Source organism: Mustela nivalis (genome assembly GCF_964662115.1).
Source record: "Mustela nivalis genome assembly, chromosome: 14".
Classification (NCBI taxonomy): domain Eukaryota; kingdom Metazoa; phylum Chordata; class Mammalia; order Carnivora; family Mustelidae; genus Mustela; species Mustela nivalis.
The window spans coordinates 18,854,517-18,875,320 of record NC_139033.1 but is presented as its reverse complement, the minus strand read 5'-3'; the positions used below and the strand labels follow the sequence as shown (position 1 = coordinate 18,875,320).

Sequence of the window (20,804 nt, the reverse complement as noted above, 5' to 3'; positions counted from 1 at the left end):
GCATTTTAAAATGGCTAACTTAGATTGGGGGATTTCATCCCAATTTTCATAACCATATCCCCAATATTGCATAGAGCACACTTTAATAGTGTATCTGAAATTCCAAAACCTGTTGTGAAAGATTTGCTTGTTTCATTTCAGAGAGAGCACGTGCAGAGAGGGGCAGAGGACCAGAACCTCCAGCAGACGCCGCGGAGCACGACTTCACGACCTGAGCAGAGACGGAGAGCGGGACGCTGGGCCCACTGCGTCACTCGGGAGCCCCTCCAAAAAAAGTGGTCTTTTGGGCAGCCTGGGCGGCTCGGTCATTAAGTGTCTGCCTTCGGCTCAGGTCATGGTCCCAGGGTCCTGGGAGGGAGACCTGTGCTGGGCTCCCTGCTTGGCGAGGGGCCCGCTTCTCCCCGTCCCTCTCCAGCTCCCCTGTGCTTGTGTCCCCTCTTGTTCTCCCTGTTACAAATGAACAAAACCTTAAAAAATATAACGTGCTTTTTAAAAAGCTCCCGCTCGAGCTAGGGCATGACAACATCCCCAGCGGCAAACGAAGCGGGACGGGCCGTGAGGTAGGGCTGTGGGCTGGGTGGCCAGGCGGAGGCACCAGAGAGCACGGCCTGCGCCGGCCGACCGCGGGCACTCCCAGGAGCCGGTGGGGTGTGAGCGGCTGCTCCAGACCACCCAGGTCGGCAGTGCGGGCGCTGGAGCAGCGGGTGTTAGAGTCAGGCACCCAGGCTGGGAACCACGCGTCCCGCCAGAGCGGCTGGACCCGGGGTTGGCGCCTCCCCATCTTCCCACGCACTTTCCACTGAAAGTCTTAAAATTAGCTTTGTGTTGCTTCTGTAATTGAAGTGATAAATGAACCCAGAACCATGTTTTAATTAGCGAACCAGCAACGGGTTTCCAAGAAAGCCTTGTTGGGCTTTTGAGGGCACAGCTTGAAGCAGCCCGCCCCTGGCCTCTCGGTCCCCGGGGTGCTCACGGACTCGTGATCAGCATGCTACAGACCCCAACCGGGAGAGGCGTCCGCACCAGAGAACCCACAGCAACTCAAACCAGCCCCGGAAGGCCAGCCCGAGATCCGCTGCAGGAAACCAGCACCGTCCTGGGCACTGGGCGCCGACCAGGTCCCAGGAGAAACAGGTAGCGCTCAGACCACTGACATGCGTGCCGCATGTGGGGTGGGCAGCTGCCCCCGCAGGGACGGCCACAAGCTGCCCCGGAAAGTAAGGAGGCCCTGGAAGAGCAGGTGGCACGGCCCGGGGGCTGCCGGGACCGGTGAAGGGGCCCTCCGTGCAGACGCGGTGCTGCCTGGCCTCCTGGAGATGTGTAGACTCCCAGGACAGTGACCGCCAGGCCTCACTCCAGCACTGTCACTCAGATCCCAGAGGGTTCTGGAGTCCCCAACCGTTCCAGGTCGAACATCCCCGGACCAAGAGCCCCAACATCTGTCAGGTGCTCAGGCTGCCAGCCCAGAAGCCTGAGAGGCCGTCCCGGCCACCCCGGTGCAACTGCCCCTGCCCTACGTCCACTCAGCCAAGCTCCCCAGGGGCAACCACCCAGGGCTAGAGGTGGAGAAAGGCCAGCCCGGGGGCCTAAATGGCTCGGTGCGTCGAGCACCCGACTCCGCTTCAGCTCCGGTCATGATCTCAGGGTCCGGGGATCCGGCGCCACCCCTCCCCGCGGCCCCGGTCAGGCTGTAAGCTCAGCCAGGAGTCTGCTGGTCTCTCTTTCTCCCTCTGCCCCTCCCCCCGCCCACGCTTGCTCACTCACTCGACAGATAAAATCTTTTGAAAAGCTAAAGTAAAATTTAAAAAAAACCACCAGCCTAATACCAAATGTGCCCAAGTGCAGCTGCCCAGCCCCACTGGTCAGGGGGCACAGCGGCCTTTGTCCAGGCGGTGGGAGTCCCCAAACCTGCCAAAACGAGGTCTACACAGAACACACGATGTTGAATTAGGGGTGGGGGGGACAGACCAGAGAACCTGCTTAAGCCTTTTATAATTTAAAAGTCAACGGCGTTTCTTAATCAGTGAGCCCTCAGCCCACCCACACGGCCCCCTGGTGTCCGCACACGGAAGCTCGGGCAGGACATCTGGTAGCCGGGAGCCTCAGGACAGTCCCCCACAATGCGCATGAGCCCCTCCTCTGTGCCAGGCAAGTCCTGGGCCCCGGGGCTGAGGCGGGGGGCAGGTCAGTGACAAGCAGGGACAGTCCACAGACTCCTGCAGGAGAGCAGGGCCATGACGGTGCGGCGGGTGCCACATGGGACGCACAAAGCCATTACACAAAGTGGACCCTCCCCAAGGCCCCTCTCAGCCCGAGGTCTGAAGAGCAGGGGCAATGCAAGGGACAGCTGTGAAAACAGCAGAGCAAAGGCCCTGCGGCAGGAACCGGCCTAGGACGGAGCCCTGCAGTACAGCTGGGGACAGGGGTGCTAGCGTCCCGAACTCGCACAACCCTATACAGAGGTGAAGCTCCTTCACCACCCCGTCAAAGCCCACACCAGGCACACCAGGTCCTCGGGCCACCAGAGCAGCTCCCTGGAGGCCAACCCGGCCAAACAACAGCCCGCTGTGGCCCCAGGGCGCTCCTGTGGGGAGGGGCTGGGCCGGGAACTCACACAGGAGGCTGCAGGCAAACAGGGTCTCCCACCCCACCTGTGCCTCCGCCAGGCCCCACAGGCCACGGAAACTGCCGTCACACACGGAATTCCTCCGCCCCCAGACAAGCGGGTTTTCCAGAGGAACCTGCATTCAAACAGGCTTGCCTGACAAAAACGGGGCCTCGAAGGAACACACCGGACCAAAATAATTGGCTGGCCCATGGCCGCCGGCACCCACTCCGCTGGGGGACAGGATGGAACAGTAAGCGGCCTTCAGCTGTAACTCTCTCTGATGGGGGACACACACCCTGGGACCCGGGCATCAGGGGACAAAGGGGTCCTCCTCAGGACCTGGCCAGGAACGGGCATGAGCGCTCCCTGTGCGCCCCAAGACTAAGCAGGACAGAGATCCCTCACTGTCGCTCCTGGGTCACAAAGTCCAACTCCAGCGGAAAGGCAGAGGGCTTGACCCAGACCCTTCCAGGATACAAGGGGCCCCGGGGAGTCTGGGGTGCCCAGGAAAGCTGGCAGGGCTGGCAGAAGCCACTTCTGTAGGCCCGTCCCCCCCCCAGCACCCAGCCTGCCCCCCACAAGGCTTCGGTGAAGGGAGAGGCCTCTGGACAGCGGCTTCCAGCGGCAGCGGGGAGCGGGGGCTGCCGGTGCACACAGCGGGCCGGCACTGTGGACGTCAGCCCGTGGACACGGCCGCCACAGGAGCCGGGAGACAGGTTCAGCGCCTCCCCAGACCCCTCACTGCCCACAGTCCACCCTGTTGGCTCTCCCACGAAACCACGGATGGGGCGGGGGGCGGGGAGGTCACGGGGTCAGCTGAGTGTGAAGTGCTGCGCGCAGAAGTCGTCCTGCCGGCCCAGCAGACCCTGAGCGGGGATGAACTCCAGCGGCACGGACCCCGGGCCCTTCTTCTTCAGATCCCGCTCGAACACCTGCAAGGCCCAGGCAGATGACACGCCCGTACCGCGAGGTCCCTGCACCCCAGGCAGATGACACGCCCGTACCGCGAGGTCCCTGCACCCCAGGCAGATGACACGCCCGTACCGCGAGGTCCCTGCACCCCAGCCACCCAGGCCCCAGGGTCCCCCCAGCCCTCACCTCGAATGCTGTGAGCTCCAGCAGCGGGGCAATGCTGACCTCGGGCACAGACAGCGCCTGGTTGATGACGCTGGCAGCCTGGGACACCTCAGGGTGGTAATGCCGCTGGAGAGCCTGTGAAGCATGTGATGTCACCTCCCCCTGCTCTGGACACCGGCCCAGGCTCAGGTCGCGCGGGGGCGCGGCAGGGAGAGGGGCGCGGCAGGGAGAGTGACGCGCCCGCTGTGCTCACCTGCAGCTCCCACAGCGAACTCTCCAGAGCTCGGCTCTTGGCGGGGTCCTCCTCTTCGGGGTCATAGGGGTCGGCATCCAGCTCTAGGAACGGGACCAGGCCCTGCTCCACAACTGGCCCCGTGTATTGGCTGCTGGGGGCAGGCCCCCCGGGCTCCCCAACCCCCACTGCACTCACCGTGGCCCAGGGGGCGGTGCACGAGGACACGGCAGGCGGGGTGCCGGCGCAGCAGGTTGCAGATGAAGGGCAGGACCATGAACAGGGCCTCGGGGGGCGCCGTTAGGGCCAGGCGGGACAAGCGCTTGGCGAAGGCAGCCACCAGATAGGCGGGCAGATGGCTGGGCGGGACGGTGGGTGTGAGTGAGACCCCCTTGCCCAGCACCCCGGTCCCCGCTCTGGGTCTTAGCCCTGCCCCAGCACTCACGAGGACGAAAGGAAGAGATCGGCCAAGTGGAAAAACCGGGCCCGGTACTTCACGTGAAAGACGGACGGGTCCAGGAGACCGTAGAGCTTCCGGTAGAAATCGGGGTACTCGCTGGGGCGGGCGTGTAAGTGAGCAGCAGGCACGGGGGTGGAAGCAGGCATGAGGAGACAGAGAGTGGCTTCCAGAGGCTCCGTCCCCTCTCCCAGGCTTCTCCAGCCTGACCCCCCCCACCGCCCCCGGGGCCAGCCCAGCCCAGATGAGCACTCACAGGTTGTGCTGGTGAATCAGGATAAAAAGTCCATTCAAGGCCAAGAGACTAATGGCTCCCCCTGTGGACACACGTGCGGCTGTGAAGCCCCAGCGCACCGCACCCCTCCAGCTGGGGCAGGAGTCCATCAAAGCTGGAGGCCACCAGCCCACAGACCCGGCTTCCCCAGTCCAGCCCGGGAGGGAGGGCAGAGCCCTGAGCTGCCGGAGCTCAGGCCGCAGCAGACACGCGGGAGCTGGGCACTCACCCACGTCGTAGGCGCGGGTAAGGAAGTCGATCATGAGGCTGGGCTGGGCCAGGTGCGGCAGGATGGAGTCGTGCATGATTACCAGCACCTTCTTGTAGAGACTGAGGGGCAGCTGGCGGGAAAGCAAAAGGTGTAGGTGCACCTGCCCTACTCCAAGAACCCTGTGAGCCAAGGGGCCCCTCCCACCCCTACCTTATGCTTGAGAAAGCCGAGCCACATCCCCTGGAAAGCCTTCCTGTGCTCCTACAGTGGGGGGGGGGGGATCAGACCTGCATACAAGGACACAAGGCACCCACCCCAGTTCCCTGCCCATACTGCCTCCCCCCTTGCCCTGTGGCAGGAGAAACTCACAACCCTACATCCAAGGATTCGCAATGACACAAGAAATGACCCGCCTGGATCCTCCCCACTACGGAAGCAATAAGCGTCCCATCTGTGACTGCCCGCGGAGAGTCTGGGAACCAGGTACCGGTGCGCCTCCCCCATCCTGGCCCCGGTCCTGAGGGAACCCCGCAACTGCCCAGCAGGGGAAGGACAGCTCGTCCTCTTCCTGTCCCACACACGCTGCCTCTGCCTGGAAAGAGCCTCTGTCCCAGGGAGGCCCCCAACCCCTCTGGCGCACCTCACCTTCAGATGAACGACCTTCCACGTGCGCGGCAGCTCTGTGAGGAAGGCAGCGGTCAGCGGACGGGCAGGAAAGGGGCAGCCCACCTCGTGCGCCCGCCCGCCCGCCCGGGGATGCTCACCCCCGTGCTTCACGTAGAAGCTGGAGACCCCACGCTCCTGGCTGGGGAGACTCACAGACGACAACAGCGTGAAGGCGTTGTTCCAGAATGTGAGCGGCACCTGCAGAAGGCCTGGCCTGAGCACGGGCATGGCCACCGCCCACCCATTCCCCCAGCCACACGACCCAGCCGGCTCACCTCCGGGTGCCTGTCGGTGACGCGGCCCACAGTGTCCGTGGCCGCCTGCATCGTGTGGTAGCGGATGTCGTCGTGCTCCAGGTACTCCCGGAACCGGGCCAGGAGCAGCGAGCAGTCGTCCTCTGGAGAGAGCAGACCTTCCACCACCGCCTAGATGCCGGACGGGGAAGGGGCCCTCGGTGTGTCAGCCCACGGCCAAGCGACCACCCGAGGGGACCACCGAGCCGGCAGGCTCACCCCCTGCTGCGTGGAGAGTCTGGCAAACGCACCACACTCACTACCCCTGCACCAGGCCCCACCCCAGCTCTGGCCGGAGACTTCTGCGTCCTCCCGCCCCAACGCTCCCCACCTTGAAGAGCTGGCGAGGGAACAGGTAGTAGCCGTCCCACTTCGGTTTCTCCAGGGGGTGAGCTCCTTCCAGCTGCACAAACTTCATGAGTGTGCTGAGAGCCAGCTCCTGCGGACAGCGGGAGCAGAGTGGCCAAAGATGGCCCGACCCCCGCTCACGCCCGCTGCCGGCCAAGCCACAGAACTCCCCAGCCCGTGAACCCAAGTACGCCTGACACGGCATTCCCACAAGCACCGGGACACGAGTAACACCAGCCACCAGAACTCCAACCACACGGGACGTGAACGCGGCCTCAGGTGGGCCCAGGAACGGAGGCGTAGGCAGCCTCAGCCCCGCGTCCGAGCCTGTGGACAGCCTGGTGCAGGGACCGCGGGGGAGGTCAGCGGACTCACCTTGACCTCGAAGGACGGGTGAACCAGGAGCTCCTGGAGGCGGTTGAGGCAGCTGCGGTAGCGATGCCGCATCCACACCTTGTACTTGCGTGTAGCTCCCTGAGAGCCTGCAGGAGCCCCAGGTCAGCCCACCCCTCAGCCCCGCCAGGGACACTGACCTGGGGTGGGAAGAAAGAACCTCCTCCCTCCAGAGCACGGTCTGTCACCCCTCACTGGACCCCAAGACATAAACGACCCAGGATGGGAATGTGTGGCGCAGCTTCACCAGGTGCCGGCCAGAGGGCGGACGCTGTGGTCACCCAGCCCAGGGCTGTCTCCGCCGCGGCCCCCAGCACCATCCTCCGCCCACCCTGGGCCCGCGGCGCAGCTTGGGGACGAGTCTCCTCCGGCCATTCCAGAGCGTGGGCCCGCAGCCCAGCCGGACCCCAGCCCGGCCGGACCCCAGCCCGGGGCCCTGGGACGCTCACCCGCCATGGCCGCGTCCTCGGAGGGCAGCGGGCCCACGAACAGCTCTCCCCGCTCCAGCAGGGCCCCGAAAAGACGGCTGCACGCGCGCACCGCCTCCTGGGTCTCCTCGTGGTCCTCGGACTGCAGGGACAGGCCGGTCGCGGTCGCGGGGGCCCCACGCCCGGCCCCGCCCCCCCCCAGGCCCCGTCCCGGCCTCCGACCCCGGGACCCCGGCCGCCGCGACCCGCGCGTCCCCACCTGCAGCACCGCCAGGACGTCGAACACCGCGTTGGCCTGGCCGCGGCTCGCCAGCACCGCCTCCAGCAGGCGGCCCAGCGCCCGGCGCACGCCCTCGGGGCCGGAGTCCCGCTCCATGCCGCCGCCGCCGCCGCCGCCGCACGCGACGGGAACCCGGCCTCGCGCGCCCGCGCCCAGCGCGCCCGCTGACGTCACCTCCCCGCGCCAGGGGCCGCCCGCACGCGGCCGCCGTCGCCCGGCCCCCGCTGTGACGTCACCTCCCCGCGCCCGGAGCGGCCGCCGCCGCCGGGTCCGCCACGTCACCGCTCCGCGCCGCCGCCGTCATCGCGGCGCGTCCGGCCGGGAGGCGTGCGGCCGGCGGCCATGGCGCTCTTCCACGTCGCGCGGTACGCGGGCCCCGAGGCGGCCGGGGCGGAGAGCGAGGCGGGCGGCCGGGCGCGCGCGCTGCTGGAGCGGCTGCAGTGCCGGGCCCGAGAGCGGCAGCAGCGACAGCAGCCGCAGCAGCGCGAGGCCGCACGGGCGGCGGGGGCGGCGGAGGCGGCGGGGCGGCGGCGGCGGAGACCGCGCCGACCGCGGAGGCGCGAAGGCGGCGGGGCGCCGGAGAGCCCGCACGCGCCGCCAGGGAAGCGGCGGAAGGTGGACGGCGAGGACGTGCGCGCAGGTGGGGCCGGTCGGGGCGGGAACGGGGGCGCGGCCGTGCGACCGGGGAGCGCGGGGACCTGACGCGCCGCCCCCGGGCCCGCTTCTGCCGCGCAGGGAGCAGCGAGGAGGCGCCGGGCGAGAGCGGCGCGGACGCCGGGGGCGCGGGGCCGCCGGAGCACCCAGGCGGACGGCCCCCGGGAGAGGCGTCGGGGCCTCCAGCCCACGCCCTGCTCCTCGGGGCCGTGGGGAGGAGCGGGGCGCCCAAGGTGAGCGGCCCGGGGCGGGAGGGGGAGCGTCCGACGACTTGGCTTCAGCCCGGAGGGGGTGTGCGTGGCCGTCGCCCGTCCCGCGCGTGCTGGGGGTAGCCCGTAGGCCCGCGCCTGCGACCGGGGAGGGTCGTTCAGTAGATGAAGAGTGTCCCCCCGAGTTGTGCGGCCAGTCATGTTCCTTTCGGGTGTCCACGCCCCGTGCCAGCTCAGTACCTCCGCGTTTGGTTGTAGGAAAGCCCGATTTCGTGAGCATAGCGAAGCGCTTTGCAGTTGTCAGAGCCGGGTCGGAAAGTAACCCGAGTCCCCTGTGTCTACGCGTAAAGCGTTCCTATCCCGTGTGTGCCCGCTTGGGAAAGAAAATGAGTTTCTGGTGTCTTTCAAGCTAGTCTTTTTATTGGGGTGGAGATTTTCAGTAAGTACGGGCGGAACAGAAGGGTCCTGGGGTGACTGGGACTGCGTGGGGGGTGGGGGCACCTTCGCGTCCCTGCCTGTGTGGAGGTCCGCCTTGCCTTGGGATAACCCGGGGTAAGACGCACAGCGGAGGGTCACTCAGCAGGCCCTGCGGCGGCTGTGAGCTTCAGTGTGTGGGAACAGAGGTGTGTGTGGCTAGGGCTCACAGTGATTGGAAATGAGGTCGGGGGCAAGGGAGTCTCATGTCGTGGACAGCTTTGCAGGCACACCTCAGGTGTGGACGTGATCCTGAGCGTGAGAGGAAGCCCCCACCCCCGGGGGGTTTGCTCAGGGGACTGGCACTTTCTTGTGCGTTTCCAAATTCCTTTAAAGGCCGTGTGGAAGCTGGGGAAGAGGAGCTGTAGGGAAACTAGTTAGAGTGGTCCGCCGGCCTTGCTGTGGGCTCGTCAGCTTGAGGGAGCCAGAGCTTGGTTTCTGCAGGTCTTACTCCCCTGGCCCCTTTCTCTTTACGGTAGGTCCAGCCTTTCCTGCCTTCGTGGTTGGCCGAGCCCAGCTGTGTTGGAAAGAGTGTCACTGAAGACTCGGTGCCTATCGAGCACGTCCCCGCGGTGCACCCCGACATGCAGAAGAAGCTGCGGGCACACGGCATCTCGTCCTACTTCCCAGGTGCTGGGGGCCGGGACAGGCACCAAGAGCCGCACAAGGCCACAGTGCAGCAGCTGTGAACGTGGGCTGCTAGGCATGTCCAGCTTCGAGTGCCATCTGGGTTTTTGGCATCTTTGGCCGCCGGGCCTGATGCTCCGAGAGGCTCTGCTGCTGTCTTGGAGTGCGAACGGCCTAGAGAGCGTTGAGGAGGAGCAAGGCTACTCGTGGGTTTGGCGCCTGTGTTGATCCGGAGTATCGGTGCCCGTTGTGACCTGCGTCTCCTCCTCCTCTGTCCCAGTCCAGGCAGCAGTGATCCCTGCCCTCCTGGAGAGCACAGCCGGCGGGTTTCTGGTGGCCAGAGGCGGCTACCGGCCCAGAGACCTCTGTGTTTCCGCCCCGACCGGCAGCGGGAAGACTTTGGCCTTTGTCATCCCTGTGGTACAGGTCAGTGAAAGAACCCCAGCCTCCGAGGGGGCTCTGCAGGCAGGGAGCCGGCTCTGCTGACAGGGGGCTCTCATCCCCCCCAGGCCCTGCTCGGTCGAGCCATCTGCCAGGTCCATGCCTTGGTTGTGCTGCCCACTAAGGAGCTGGCCCAGCAGGTTCGTGCACCCTACGCCTCTGGGTCAGACGTAGGATCTGGGTCACCGTGCTGCTTCGTACCAGTGTGGTGAACGGCCGCTTCTTCTCCAGGTGTGCAAAGTGTTCAACATCTACACAGATGCCACACCTCTGCGTGTCGCTCTGATCACTGGGCAGAAGTCACTGGTCAAGGAGCAGGAGAGTCTTGTCCAGAAGACGTAGGTCCTGGGGGGCTAGGGGCTCCTCAGGGAACAGGGAGCGGCTGTCTGAACCCTGTCAGCGGCTCCCTGTGGTGTTGTGGGGGTTGGCGTGGGGCCCTTGGCTGAGCCACTCTGCTCCTCAGAGCAGACGGCTTCCGCTGCTTGGCTGATGTGGTGGTGGCCACCCCGGGCCGCCTGGTGGACCACATCGACCAGACTCCAGGATTCAGCCTCCTGCACCTCCGATTCCTGGTATGCTGCACCCCAGAGGAAGGCCGGGGTTTGGAGCCGGTGCTGGCCTCAGCCACCCGACACCAGGCCTCCTGCTTCCCCAGGTCATCGACGAGGCCGACCGCATGATAGACAGCATGCACCAGTCCTGGCTGCCCCGGGTGGTGGAGGCAGCCTTCCCGCGTGATGGTGCCAAGGACCCCTTTGTCCTGCTCCAGAGGCGGCAGCCCCAGGCTCCCACCGCCGCCAGGTACCTGAAGCTGAGTCCTGCCCTGTTCTCGGTGCGGCCGCCCGAGCACAGCCCCGTCCGGCTTCCCCTCTGTCTCTGAGACCCGCTCGGCCTCAGGCTGGTCCGGTTTGTTCTGGGGCGGTCAGGGTCCGAGGGGGTGGCCAGGGCTCTGTCGGTTAGCTGACCGGGCTGAGACTGCTGTCCCACCACCCGCTCCTCTTTCAGTATCTCTTGTCCTCAGATGCCTCTGCAGAAGCTGCTCTTCTCGGCCACCCTGACCCAGAATCCGGAGAAGCTGCAGCAGCTGGGCCTTCACCAGCCCTGGCTCTTCTCCACGGGGCTGGCGCGCAGAGACCCCGGAGACAGCGACGCAGACAGGGACTCGGGCGGGAAGTACGCCTTCCCAGCCGGACTCTCGGTGAGGGGGGTGTGCAGGGGCGGGAAGGGGGAGCCGCTCCGGCGCTTGGGGCCTGGCCAACCCTGTGCCATCCCCACAGCACCACTACGTGCCCTGCAGCCTCCGCACTAAGCCACTGGCCATCCTGCACCTGATCCTGGAGAAGAATTTCTCAAGGGTCCTCTGCTTTACCAACTCCCGAGAAAACTCCCACAGGTGAGGCCCCAGGGGGGAGAGGTGAGCAGAGGGAGACGGGCTCCAGGCCCCGCCCACTCTGCTCTTTCTGGCTCTTCCCACCCAGGCTCTTCCTGCTAGTCCAGGCTTTCGGAGGCGTGACGGCGGCGGAGTTCTCCTCCCGCTGCGGGCCCGGCCAGAGGAAGGCGGTCTTGAAGCAGTTTGAGCAGGGCAAGATTCAGCTGTGAGTGCCTGCAGGCGGGGGAGGGGACGGCTCAAGCTGGGTAGCAGCCTGGGCTCTCTGCAGGGGGCTTTGCTGCGGGAGACTCGGCTCCTCCGCGTGGAGGCTCCCGGCCCCCAGCAGGGCCCACCCACAGCCCCCGGTGTCCCCCAGCCTCATCAGCACAGACGCCACCGCTCGAGGCATTGACGTGCAGGGCGTGCAGCTGGTCGTCAACTATGACGCCCCCCAGTACCTGCGCACCTACGTGCACCGGTGAGGGTCCCATGCCTTTGGAGGGAGAATCCGTGGAGGAAAGCCCCGTCCCATCGGACCCCCGTGCGCCATCGTCCTTGAGGTAGTTGTGCTTGGTTTCAGGGTCGGAAGAACCGCCCGCGCTGGGAGAACTGGACAGGCCTTCACTCTGCTCCTCAAAGTGCAGGTCCGTCTGCTGCAGTCTAACCGGGGGGCGGGGGCTCTGCTGGCAGCACTGCTCGTGGAAAACGGGACCCTTTCTGCTCCCTGTCCTGCAGGAGAGGAGATTCCTGCGCATGCTAGCGGAAGCCGGGGTGCCAGACATGACGCGGCAGGACATCCCCAGCGAGCTTCTGCAGCCGCTGGTCCCGCGGTACGAGGAGGCCTTGTCCCAGCTGGAGCGAGCCGTCAAGGTAAGAGGCCAAGGCGTTCCTGACCCGTGTCTCACGTCTGGGAAGACCGAACAACAGCGTGCAGGCAGGGGAGAGGGTGGGAGGGCGGGGAGGGGTGCCCGGCCTGGGGAGGAGGGCTGGGGCCAGAGGTGCACCCAAGTGAGTGCTGGGCCATGCTGTGCTGCTGCTTGGAGGTGGGGAGCCTCAGGGGCAGGGCCCAGGTGGCGCCACAGGGCCTTTGCCCCTCCCTGCCGCAGGAGGAAGGAAGGCAGAAGGCGTCCTGACGGTCTCGGGGGACAGGCGAGCTGAGCCCCTGCAGAGCAAACCCTTCCACCCGGTGCCCTCTGCGGGGCTCAGCCGCTTCCTTTCCGGAAAAATCCTGAGCAGCAGCTGCTGGGTACGGGGCAAAAGACAGATTCCTTGGATTTCAGAGGGAGCAACCAGTGGGAAGGGCCTTCGCCCCCCGGCGCGGGGCCCCAGACACGGTCGCTGCAGAAGGCCTGGCGCTCGGCAAGCTCAGGCCTGGGTGAGACGCTCACCGGGCAGCCTCCGCCCGGGGCGGGGATCTCATGAACCTGCTCACGTTACTGCAGAACTGACAGGGCCACATCCGGGACCCCAGGTGGCCTCAGGGTGTCTGCCACGCTGCACATCCATGAGCCATTCCCGGCGCTGTCACGGCTTCCACGCGGGGCACAGCACACCACGCGGCTGGGGGTCCTCCCCACGGGAATGAGACAAACCTCCCGACCCACCAGCGTGCGCTGTGAATGTAACGGAAAACAGGCTTTAGAAGCACTGACCCGGTACTTGTGTAAGGATTTTTGTCCAAAATTGCGAGCTGATATTAAAACAAACTTGAAGAAACCAGGATGGAGCAGTGGTGTCTGGTCTGTCCTGAAAGCATGCTCTTCGCTGCGGCAGGGTAAGGTTCGCAGCCACGTGGTTGCTCATGGGGCCGTGGGAGGGCACAGGAAACCTCACGCTCAACGGCCACAGACTTCTGGATGGAGAGCGGCCTTCACAGGAGACCAGCTTACGTCTCCGAACGCAGGCTGCACACGGCCCACCCGCCCCGAGCCACCCACCACCACGCACTCCCACCCCCCTCGCTGGGGCCTTGCTGTCTGCTGGAGCCTGGCCGGGCTCTGCATCCGGGGTTGGAGGCGGTGGTCAGGACCCACCGCTGGGGCACCGCCGCCACAGATACACCAAGCTGCCTGCTCGCAGGACAGGCTCTCGCTTCCCCAAGGAACCCAGGCTCGCAGAGGGCGGCCTTCATCCCGGGCTTCCTTGCGGACATCCCCTGGACTCTGGGAACCCGAGGCTAGGCTGATGGGAGGGCGCGTCCCACCGGCACAGCAAGGCGTGTGCTTCCTGCTGTTCTGTGTGTCACCTGTCGCGTCCGCTCACGCGTGACGACTGCTCGTGGGATCTGTGTTCGGGAAGGGGCGACCTGGATACGACTCGGAAACACACATCCGGGACACGGATGCGCGCGCGCGGACAGCTTGTGCGCCTGCCCCCACTGCTGGACTCTGACAGCTGGTCTTCAGCTACTTTTCAGCTACCCTGTGTGAAAGGTCGCGGCCTCACTCACTGATCCCCGGCTGCCCGAGCCGTCTGGGGGCAGGAACGGCTCTAATCGGCGTCGGTCCTTCATACGCTGACCGTCAACGCGCTCTTCTCCTTGGTCTTACGGACACACAGACAGGTGTTTTTTTTTAAAGATTTTACTCATTCGACAGCGAGCAAAGGAACACAAGCAGGGGTGAGTGGGAGAGGGAGAAGCAGGCTTCCCGCCGAGCAGGAGGCCCGTTCTGGGGCTCCATCCCAGGACCCCAAGAGCATGACCCAGGCCAAAGGCAGATGTCATCAACCGAGCCGCTCAAGCGCCCCTCCTTTGTTCCGCATTTTGCCATTTCAGGAATATTTTAAGATTCTGTATTTTTATTTGAATTCAGTAAGTCAGCACACACCGCATTGTTCGTCTCAGAGGTAGAACTCGGGGACTTGGCGGTTGCACACAACACCCAGTGCTCGTTCCGCCACGAGCCCTCCCGCATGCCATCCCCCCGGTACCCCAGCCCGTTACCCCACCCACCCACCACCCCCTCCAACAACCCTCAGTGTGTTTCCTATGATTAGGAACCTCACACGGTTCATCTCCCTGATTTTATTTTTCCTTCCCATCCTCTGAGTTCCTGTTTTGTTTCTTAAACTCTATGTATGAGTGAAATCACATGACACTTGTCTTTCTCGGACTGATCTCGCTTAGTACGATAGATACCCTCTAGTTCCATCCACACCGATGCAAATGGCGAAAGCTCGTTCTCTCTGACGGCTGAGTGATACTCCATCGTCTCCATGAACCACATCTTTATCCGTTCATCTGTCGGTGGACATCTGGGCTCTTTCCGCAGCTTGGCGATTGTGGACATGGCTCCTATGAACGCTGGGGTGCACATGCTCCTCTGGATCCTTACTTTAGGGGCAGCCACTGCCGGCAGAGTCTCCCCGTCCCCGTGGCTCTTCCTGCGAGCCCATGCTTCCCGTCCCTGGAGCCCCTTGTGAAAGGCTAATGATCTGCCCAGGTCTGGCATTTGTGGGGGCTGCTTGTGGCCCCCCACCCCGGGAGGCTACACTGCAGCTGCGGTCGGGGGGGCTCCCCACCTTCCGAGCAGGGCTCCATTTCTGCAGCGGGCGCACGCAGTCCGTCTGCACCGTGAGCAAAGAGCCAGCAAGAAGCTCGGCAAACGAGCTAAGAATAAAAACCTCCCCGAGTGCCCATCCCTCCGAAGCCTCCAAAATGCCAACACTGTCTCTGGAAAATATCTGACTGGCCTTTAAGGATAATGTAAGAATTTAAATAAAAATGTAGGGGCGCCTGGGTGGCTCAGTGGTTTGGGCTGCTGCCTTTGGCTCGGGTCATGATCTCAGGGTCCTGGGATCGAGCCCCGCATCGGGCTCCCTGCTCAGCAGGAAGCCTGCTTCCCTCTCTCTCTCTCTCTGCCTGCCTCTCTGCCTACTTGTGATCTCCGTCTTTCAAATAAATAAATAAAATCTTTAAAAAAAAAAAAAGAAAAGATAAATAAAAATGTATACATGAATGTAACAAAAAAGGATGAGGGTCTAAAAAGCACAAGGTCAAGTGTGTCATTTTCTGGAACGTCCGCAGTCACCGTGATCTGTCACCACTGACACCACGGAAGCACACGCGGGTCCGTGTTCCATGTTCCTTCTGTGCGCTCTCAGTGCAGATCGCGGTCCCGGGCAGGGTCCTCACCTGGCCTCGGAGAAACGCTTATCCTTGTTTTTTTTTTTAAGATTTTATTTATTTATTTGACAGAGAGAGATCACAAGTAGACGGAGAGGCAGGCAGAGAGAGAGAGGAGGAAGCAGGCTCCCCGCTGAGCAGAGAGCCTAATGCAGGATTCGATCCCAGGACCCTGAGATCACGACCTGAGCTGAAGGCAGAGGCTTAACCCACTGAGCCACCCAGGTGCCCCTCGTCCTTGTTTTTAAGACACTGGAAGACTTGCTCATTTTGTACCGACACGGTGGTCTGGGAAATGTGTGACATTTCAGGAGACACTTGGGGGCTCCCCACGAGGACCTCCTCTGAGCGCAAACTCCGAATGCTCCCGGGTGTGGAGAGCCATGCAGCAGAAGCAAGGAATCACGTACTAAACGAGGCCTGAGGAGCAAGGAATGTAAAAGATTAGCCCAAGAAATGCAGGGAGTCTCGTACCAGGCACCAGGCGAGGCCTGAGGAGTGAGGGCTGTGTAAGATTAACCCTAGGAATGTGAGTGCATTCATGGGTGACGTTTGATCGATACCAGGAGTCAAAGGAGAGGCACACATTCTGGAGAGATATGGAAACCTATGGAGTCACGTAGGTGCTCACGAGCATGCCGCATGCACTCAGATAATGTCATAGGTAGCCCTTCTGATTGGTAGTTATGTTAGCCGTGGTATACTCTTATTGGATATAGTTTGTACTCGGTGGGTATATACTGGGGGTCTTAGACTAGTGCGGGGGTCCCGGCGGTAATTATCAATAAAGAAGCTTGCCACTCACCTTGTCTGCGGGTCGTTCTTGCGGGCCGAGAGCGACACCCGGGACTCGAAAACCCAGTCTGCGCGCACACGCCCAGAGCAGGTCTCCCAAAACACACCGTCTTCCTGTCGCCCCTGCCCCCAAGTCCCTACAGCACAGGCTCACAAGTGGAAACACTTATAAATGCTCCGGGACTTGTTTCAACATGGTGCCTTTCAATACTTTTCTTTGGGTTTAACCCAACTTGTTACTCACCTAAAGGATACTTTTTATTTTATTTCTTTTCTTACTCGTACCCTCCTCATCCACAAACGTATAAAAAATTTTTTCTGTTCAACATTTCCTCAAATGTGTTTCTTCAATTCAATTTTAAAATCCTTCCATAAAGCAGGTCAAATCCAGGGACAACAAACAGTGCTCTACAGTCTGTGGCACAGAAGCCCACGGAGACTTCCAGCCCGGGCCACGCCTCCACAGAAGGTACCACCAATTCCTACCCAACCGCCCAGCCCCGCCCAGCCCCTGGCTTCAGACCGGGACTGCGCAGGACTGCGCACAGGAACCCAGGCTCACGACGCTCTCCCTGGCCGGCTCTTCCACGCGCCCTTCCGGCGAGTTGACCTGTGCTCAGCCACCAAAATGCCCCTGATTACCCTGTGCAGCCCTGAAGGGTTAACCAAGAATTAAAGACACATTAGTACCCAGCTGTCTTTCACGGAGGGATCCCCTTGTGCTGGTTTAGCCTTCCCACGCATTTTTAATTTCTGCTTAAGGCTACGAATTCTTAGGGTGGGGAGCCAATTTTCAGATAAATAAGTGATAAAAGGCTCTTGACAAACACCAAAAACTGAACAAAACAGAGAGTGCTCACAGGCCATGATGCAAACCCCAAGACGGCAGCCCTTACAGCCTGCCTGGCGTGCAGCACGTGGCTCAGGGACCGTCCACACTTCCGTGGCTGCTGCTGTTCGACCAGACACACAGGCGAGCCTCCCGAGTGGGCGAACAGACACCGGGAGCCGCAGCCCTCGAAGGCTGCAGAAGACTCTGCCACACAACCTGCTGAGGCCACGAGCCCCAGCCCACCCAGCACACAGGCAATCGTAGGCTATATCCCAAGCCATCGAACAAAGAAAAATTTTAAGGCTCAAAATCCCAAGAAACGTTTTGATTGTAAGGAGCAGATATCTGGCACACCCCGAGATATTTGAAAACAAGTATTAAATAAAATCTTTAAAGTGTAAAACCTTTGACAGGAATTCCACATTAGACGTATGTGTCTCCATATAAAATGGGGAAGGGGCACTGCCTACAAAGTCACTAGCGGGAAAAAAAAAAAAAGTCACTAGCAGTGTCCGCCCAGAGTCATAGTTCGACACCTTCAAGAGACACACAAAACCTCCCAGAACCACAAATCCCAGACTCCGCGGCCGAACACGTCTCTGCTCATCCTGAAATCTGGATGGAAGTGACCGCGATCTGTGGCACCCGCCAGCTCACCCGTTCTGTCGCTCCTCGGGAAGGGCACACACTCCTTCCTGCTGTCCTTTGCTGCGCACGCATCTCCGTGTTTCTAAACACAGGAGAGGGCACGTGAGTGCATCCAGAAGGTGCAATAAAACACTGTTGAGTGTCGACTCAGTGCCGAGCTCCCGCAGCCGGCTTTCCTGGCTGACAAAAGGAAACCAGGCGATGTGGGAGGCCCTGGAGGGGTGGGGGACACTGAGGGTCAGACCCTGACTGCGCTGATAGCTGGGTTTAAATCCCAGCTTTTCCTCCAACGGTCCACACGACCTTAGAACCACAAACAGTTTTCAATTGTCCAAATAAGGAACTCAGAAACACAATCTTAATTGTTTAACATTATTTCATTATTTCAACATTTCCAAGATTCTAACCACCCCACTGCTCTTCTCTGACTAAATCTATTTGGTGACTGTGCCCTGTCTCTGGCCTCAGGAACCCACTGCTGGGCTCCCCTCCCGCCCGACAGGTGTGGCCACCCCCATGCGAGATGCCACATTGTACCCTCTGCGATGTGTACCCGCTGCGATGAGCCACGTGGTACCTCCCTTGGGACTAAGTAGATCTCCCCCCTCCACTGGCCCGGCCCCCACCTGCCCTGCAGTGCAAGGTCCTCCCCACATGAGCGACTGCCCGCTAACCAAGCAGACTCACCTCTGCGCCTGTACTTACTCGAATTAAGGGAATACACGCCCAAGGAAAACTAAGAATACCACTTCTGTCCAAGCACCAAAGGGACCATCCCAAGCCCGTGAAGCCTCTGCGTCCCCTCACCCCTGCTCCCAGGCTTAAAGACAGCACAGCCGCCAGCAGGGGCGTGGCACCCAGCAGAAACACTGAACAGAGGCAGACGGACGGAAAGCAGCCAAGACGGGAAGGGAGGCCGACAGCCAAGCCCCCAAGGAGCTGGACAGACAGGAGGACACGAAGAGCTACCTCCCTGCTCCGGACCCTGCGCGGGCTGTGGCACAGACGAGATGGCTGCTCGAAAGACCCCTCTGATCTCAGTCTGCTGTGCTGACAAGTACAGTAAATGCTTCCATTTCCCATCCTCTCTACACGGCGCCACTGTCCCGGGTCTGCGTGGCCCCGAGGCAGAATCTTACCAGCCTTACTTGCGCTGCAGGCCTGGCCGGTCGGGCCCCGCCGCAGGGAGCGCTGCGCAGGGATGCCCTCCTGGCCCCCAGGCTGGCCGCCGCAGGGATGCCGGCGCGTTGCTGGCCGTGGGGCACGCACAGCTGTCCGCACAGGACACACGGACAGGGCGCTGAGGCTGCTGGAGACCGTGCAGAAGGCCGCGGAGCAGCATCGTGGCGGGCGGCGGTGGCCTGTCCGGGAAGAGCTGGGGACTCCGCAGACCACCGCTGGGCTCACGGTCTCTCCCGCCCCGCGCGGACCTTCGGCCGGAACGGAGCACGTGCTCAGTGAGGAAGAAACTTCTCGGAAGCGCGACCTGCCCCTCCGGGTGCCCGCGTGTGTGCGGGCGGCGACCAGAGAGCAGCCGGGCCTGGGGAGGGCTGGCCTGACCTGCGGAGGGAGCCCACCGAGCACTCGCGGGGCTGCCCGTCCCCGGCCCGGCCGCACTGCGGCGGGCTCCACTTCCGTCCGGGGAGCCGGCCGGCCAGGTCCTGCCGCACGACAGGGGCCGCTGCTCACGCGGAGGAAGCCCATGGCTCCCCGGGCTGCACCTCGGCTGCACGGCCCCGGGGCGGCCCCTGCCCACCAGCGGGCATCCCGACAGCGGCCCCGGACGGCCGGGCCGTGAGCACGCGGAGCCGCGGCCGTACGCAGGCCGGAGGACGCACGCGGGGAGCCCCGGCCGGACGAGGTCCACAGAGCCCTCCTGCCCGGAGCGGGGCCGGGGCCGACCCTCCGTGGGGACAGGGCTGCAGCCGGACGCGCGCTGCAGACGCGTGAGGGTCCCTTGGGGTCGCGTGTCACAGTGGGGCGACGCTGGGGGCGCAGCAGCCGTGTCTGTGCTGCACGTCCTCAAAGCGGCCTTGTGACGGCCTTTAGCTTACCTTCGCGGCCACCGGAGACTAACCCGCAGACTGGGGAGGGGGCAGAAGGTGCAGGTTCCCCGCCTGGGATCGGGAGCCCCCAGGTGCAGGTGCTGCTCCCTGACCAGGGAAGCGGCGTGGCGGGGCGTGGATCCTGTCTCCCTTGCTCAGCCCTCTCCCCAGAGGCAGACACCCCTTTCTAGGATTTTCTGTGCATATCCAGGGATATAGGCCATAGCTCCATTCAGAGAGCATCCCACACGATTCTGCACTTTCCTATTTACTGAGCCTTGACAGGACCCTTCTTCTATGGTTCTACCTTGTTCTTGATGGCTACGCTCTAGGGCGCCTGCGTGGCTCAATTGGTCAAGCACAGTCTGCCTTCAGCTCGGGTCAGGTCATGAGCTCCAGGGTCCTGGGATCGACCCATGTCAGGCTCCCTGCTCAGCAGAGAGCTTGCGTCTCCCTCTGCCCTGCCCCACTGCTCCTCTCTGGCTCCCCCAAATGAATAAAAAATCCTTTTAAGGGCCACCTGGGTGGCTCAGCGGGTTAAGCCTCTGCCTTCGGTTCAGGTCATGATCTCAGGGTTCAGGGATCGAGCCCCGCATCAGGCTCCCTGCTCAGCGGGGAGCCTGCTTCCTCCTCTCTCTCTCTGCCTGCTTGTGATCTCTGTCAAATAAATAAAATATATATTTTTTAAATCTTTAAAAAAAATAGCTACATTGTTTCTCTGAATGTACGTACCATAATTTATCCAGTAAGATGAGACGTTTGGAAGATTTTTTGAGGGTATGGGCGATGCGAGCCAAGGACAGAGAAGGGAAGAACCGCTGACCGGAACCTATGACAGAAGTCCCCCGCTTTTCTCCCCTGAACCACAGCCCCTAATCTGGGCCGTGGAAAGCACGTTGGCAGAGGCTGACCGGGATCTGAGCAGCAGAGACCAGGCAGTCAACGGACCTAAGTGAGACCTCTAGAGCTGGCCTGCGGGTGAGCCTGCTGGGCATGTTTCCTTTTAAACCGAGCTGAGATGCCCCTGTGCGCTGGGGGTGGAGGAAAACGGACCCCCGGGCTCAGATACGGACCCCACGGCAGCCAGGTAGCAGAACCACAGCACTAAGCAGCGGCAGCCCCACCTCCAATGCCCACAGAAATACAGCCTGGGGCCAGAGGAGCACATCCTAGGCCTCCGGCATACGTACAGCCGGCAAGAACGTGATCATACATACAGTCATGGTGACGGAAAGGTTCAGAAATCACGATCTTCTCCACTGGGAATAATCTACTGAGCACAGGTGGCAGAGGCTAAGAGATGTGCAAATGTCACAA

At 62.6% G+C, this 20,804-nt stretch overlaps 3 protein-coding genes across 4 annotated transcripts; 1 reads left to right on the top strand and 2 right to left on the bottom strand.

Moving 5' to 3' along the window:
* Positions 1-1,977: 1,977 nt before the first annotated feature.
* On the bottom strand, positions 1,978-7,470 carry NOC4L (nucleolar complex associated 4 homolog). The gene is made up of 15 exons (XM_082699347.1): positions 7,247-7,470; positions 7,009-7,129; positions 6,542-6,648; positions 6,150-6,257; positions 5,801-5,950; positions 5,624-5,723; positions 5,505-5,539; positions 5,070-5,120; positions 4,878-4,989; positions 4,631-4,691; positions 4,363-4,473; positions 4,116-4,276; positions 3,939-4,021; positions 3,707-3,820; positions 1,978-3,540 (listed from the first exon to the last, which is right to left on the bottom strand). Exons 1-15 carry the CDS (start codon positions 7,361-7,363, stop codon positions 3,421-3,423), a joined length of 1,551 nt encoding a protein of 516 aa, XP_082555473.1. The 5' UTR covers positions 7,364-7,470; the 3' UTR covers positions 1,978-3,420.
* A 124-nt stretch (positions 7,471-7,594) lies between these two features.
* On the top strand, positions 7,595-12,763 carry DDX51 (DEAD-box helicase 51). Of its 2 annotated transcripts, none has more exons than XM_082699900.1 (15): positions 7,595-7,907; positions 8,003-8,154; positions 9,084-9,234; positions 9,512-9,657; positions 9,741-9,812; positions 9,904-10,010; positions 10,136-10,244; positions 10,328-10,473; positions 10,678-10,870; positions 10,950-11,065; positions 11,151-11,267; positions 11,418-11,519; positions 11,622-11,685; positions 11,777-11,911; positions 12,148-12,763. In XM_082699900.1, exons 1-15 carry the CDS (start codon positions 7,610-7,612, stop codon positions 12,172-12,174), a joined length of 1,935 nt encoding a protein of 644 aa, XP_082556026.1. In that variant the 5' UTR covers positions 7,595-7,609; the 3' UTR covers positions 12,175-12,763. The 2 variants fall into 2 exon arrangements, with proteins under 2 accessions (XP_082556026.1, XP_082556025.1); XM_082699899.1 differs by having other exon boundaries at positions 10,328-10,504; positions 10,694-10,870.
* Positions 12,764-16,015: 3,252 nt separating this feature from the next.
* On the bottom strand, positions 16,016-20,111 carry LOC309848278 (uncharacterized protein). Its single transcript, XM_082699677.1, has 2 exons — positions 17,452-20,111; positions 16,016-16,615 (listed from the first exon to the last, which is right to left on the bottom strand). The coding sequence occupies exon 1, from the start codon at positions 19,144-19,146 to the stop codon at positions 18,112-18,114; it is 1,035 nt and encodes a 344-aa protein (XP_082555803.1). The 5' UTR covers positions 19,147-20,111; the 3' UTR covers positions 16,016-16,615; positions 17,452-18,111.
* Positions 20,112-20,804: the final 693 nt, after the last annotated feature.

Excerpts from the sequence above, each read along its gene's own strand:
- NOC4L (XM_082699347.1), bottom strand. The coding sequence starts at position 7,363 with ATGGAGCGGGACTCCGGCCCCGAGGGCGTGCGCCGGGCGCTGGGCCGC. Across the intron at positions 5,724-5,800 it reads TCACCGACAGGCACCCGGAG|GTGCCGCTCACATTCTGGAA; the intron begins GTGAGCCGGCTG and ends GGCCTTCTGCAG. Across the intron at positions 3,541-3,706 it reads TGGAGCTCACAGCATTCGAG|GTGTTCGAGCGGGATCTGAA; the intron begins GTGAGGGCTGGG and ends TGGGCCTTGCAG.
- LOC309848278 (XM_082699677.1), bottom strand. The coding sequence starts at position 19,146 with ATGGGCTTCCTCCGCGTGAGCAGCGGCCCCTGTCGTGCGGCAGGACCT.
- DDX51 (XM_082699899.1), top strand. The coding sequence starts at position 7,610 with ATGGCGCTCTTCCACGTCGCGCGGTACGCGGGCCCCGAGGCGGCCGGG. Across the intron at positions 11,686-11,776 it reads CTCTGCTCCTCAAAGTGCAG|GAGAGGAGATTCCTGCGCAT; the intron begins GTCCGTCTGCTG and ends CCTGTCCTGCAG. Across the intron at positions 11,912-12,147 it reads AGCTGGAGCGAGCCGTCAAG|GAGGAAGGAAGGCAGAAGGC; the intron begins GTAAGAGGCCAA and ends TCCCTGCCGCAG.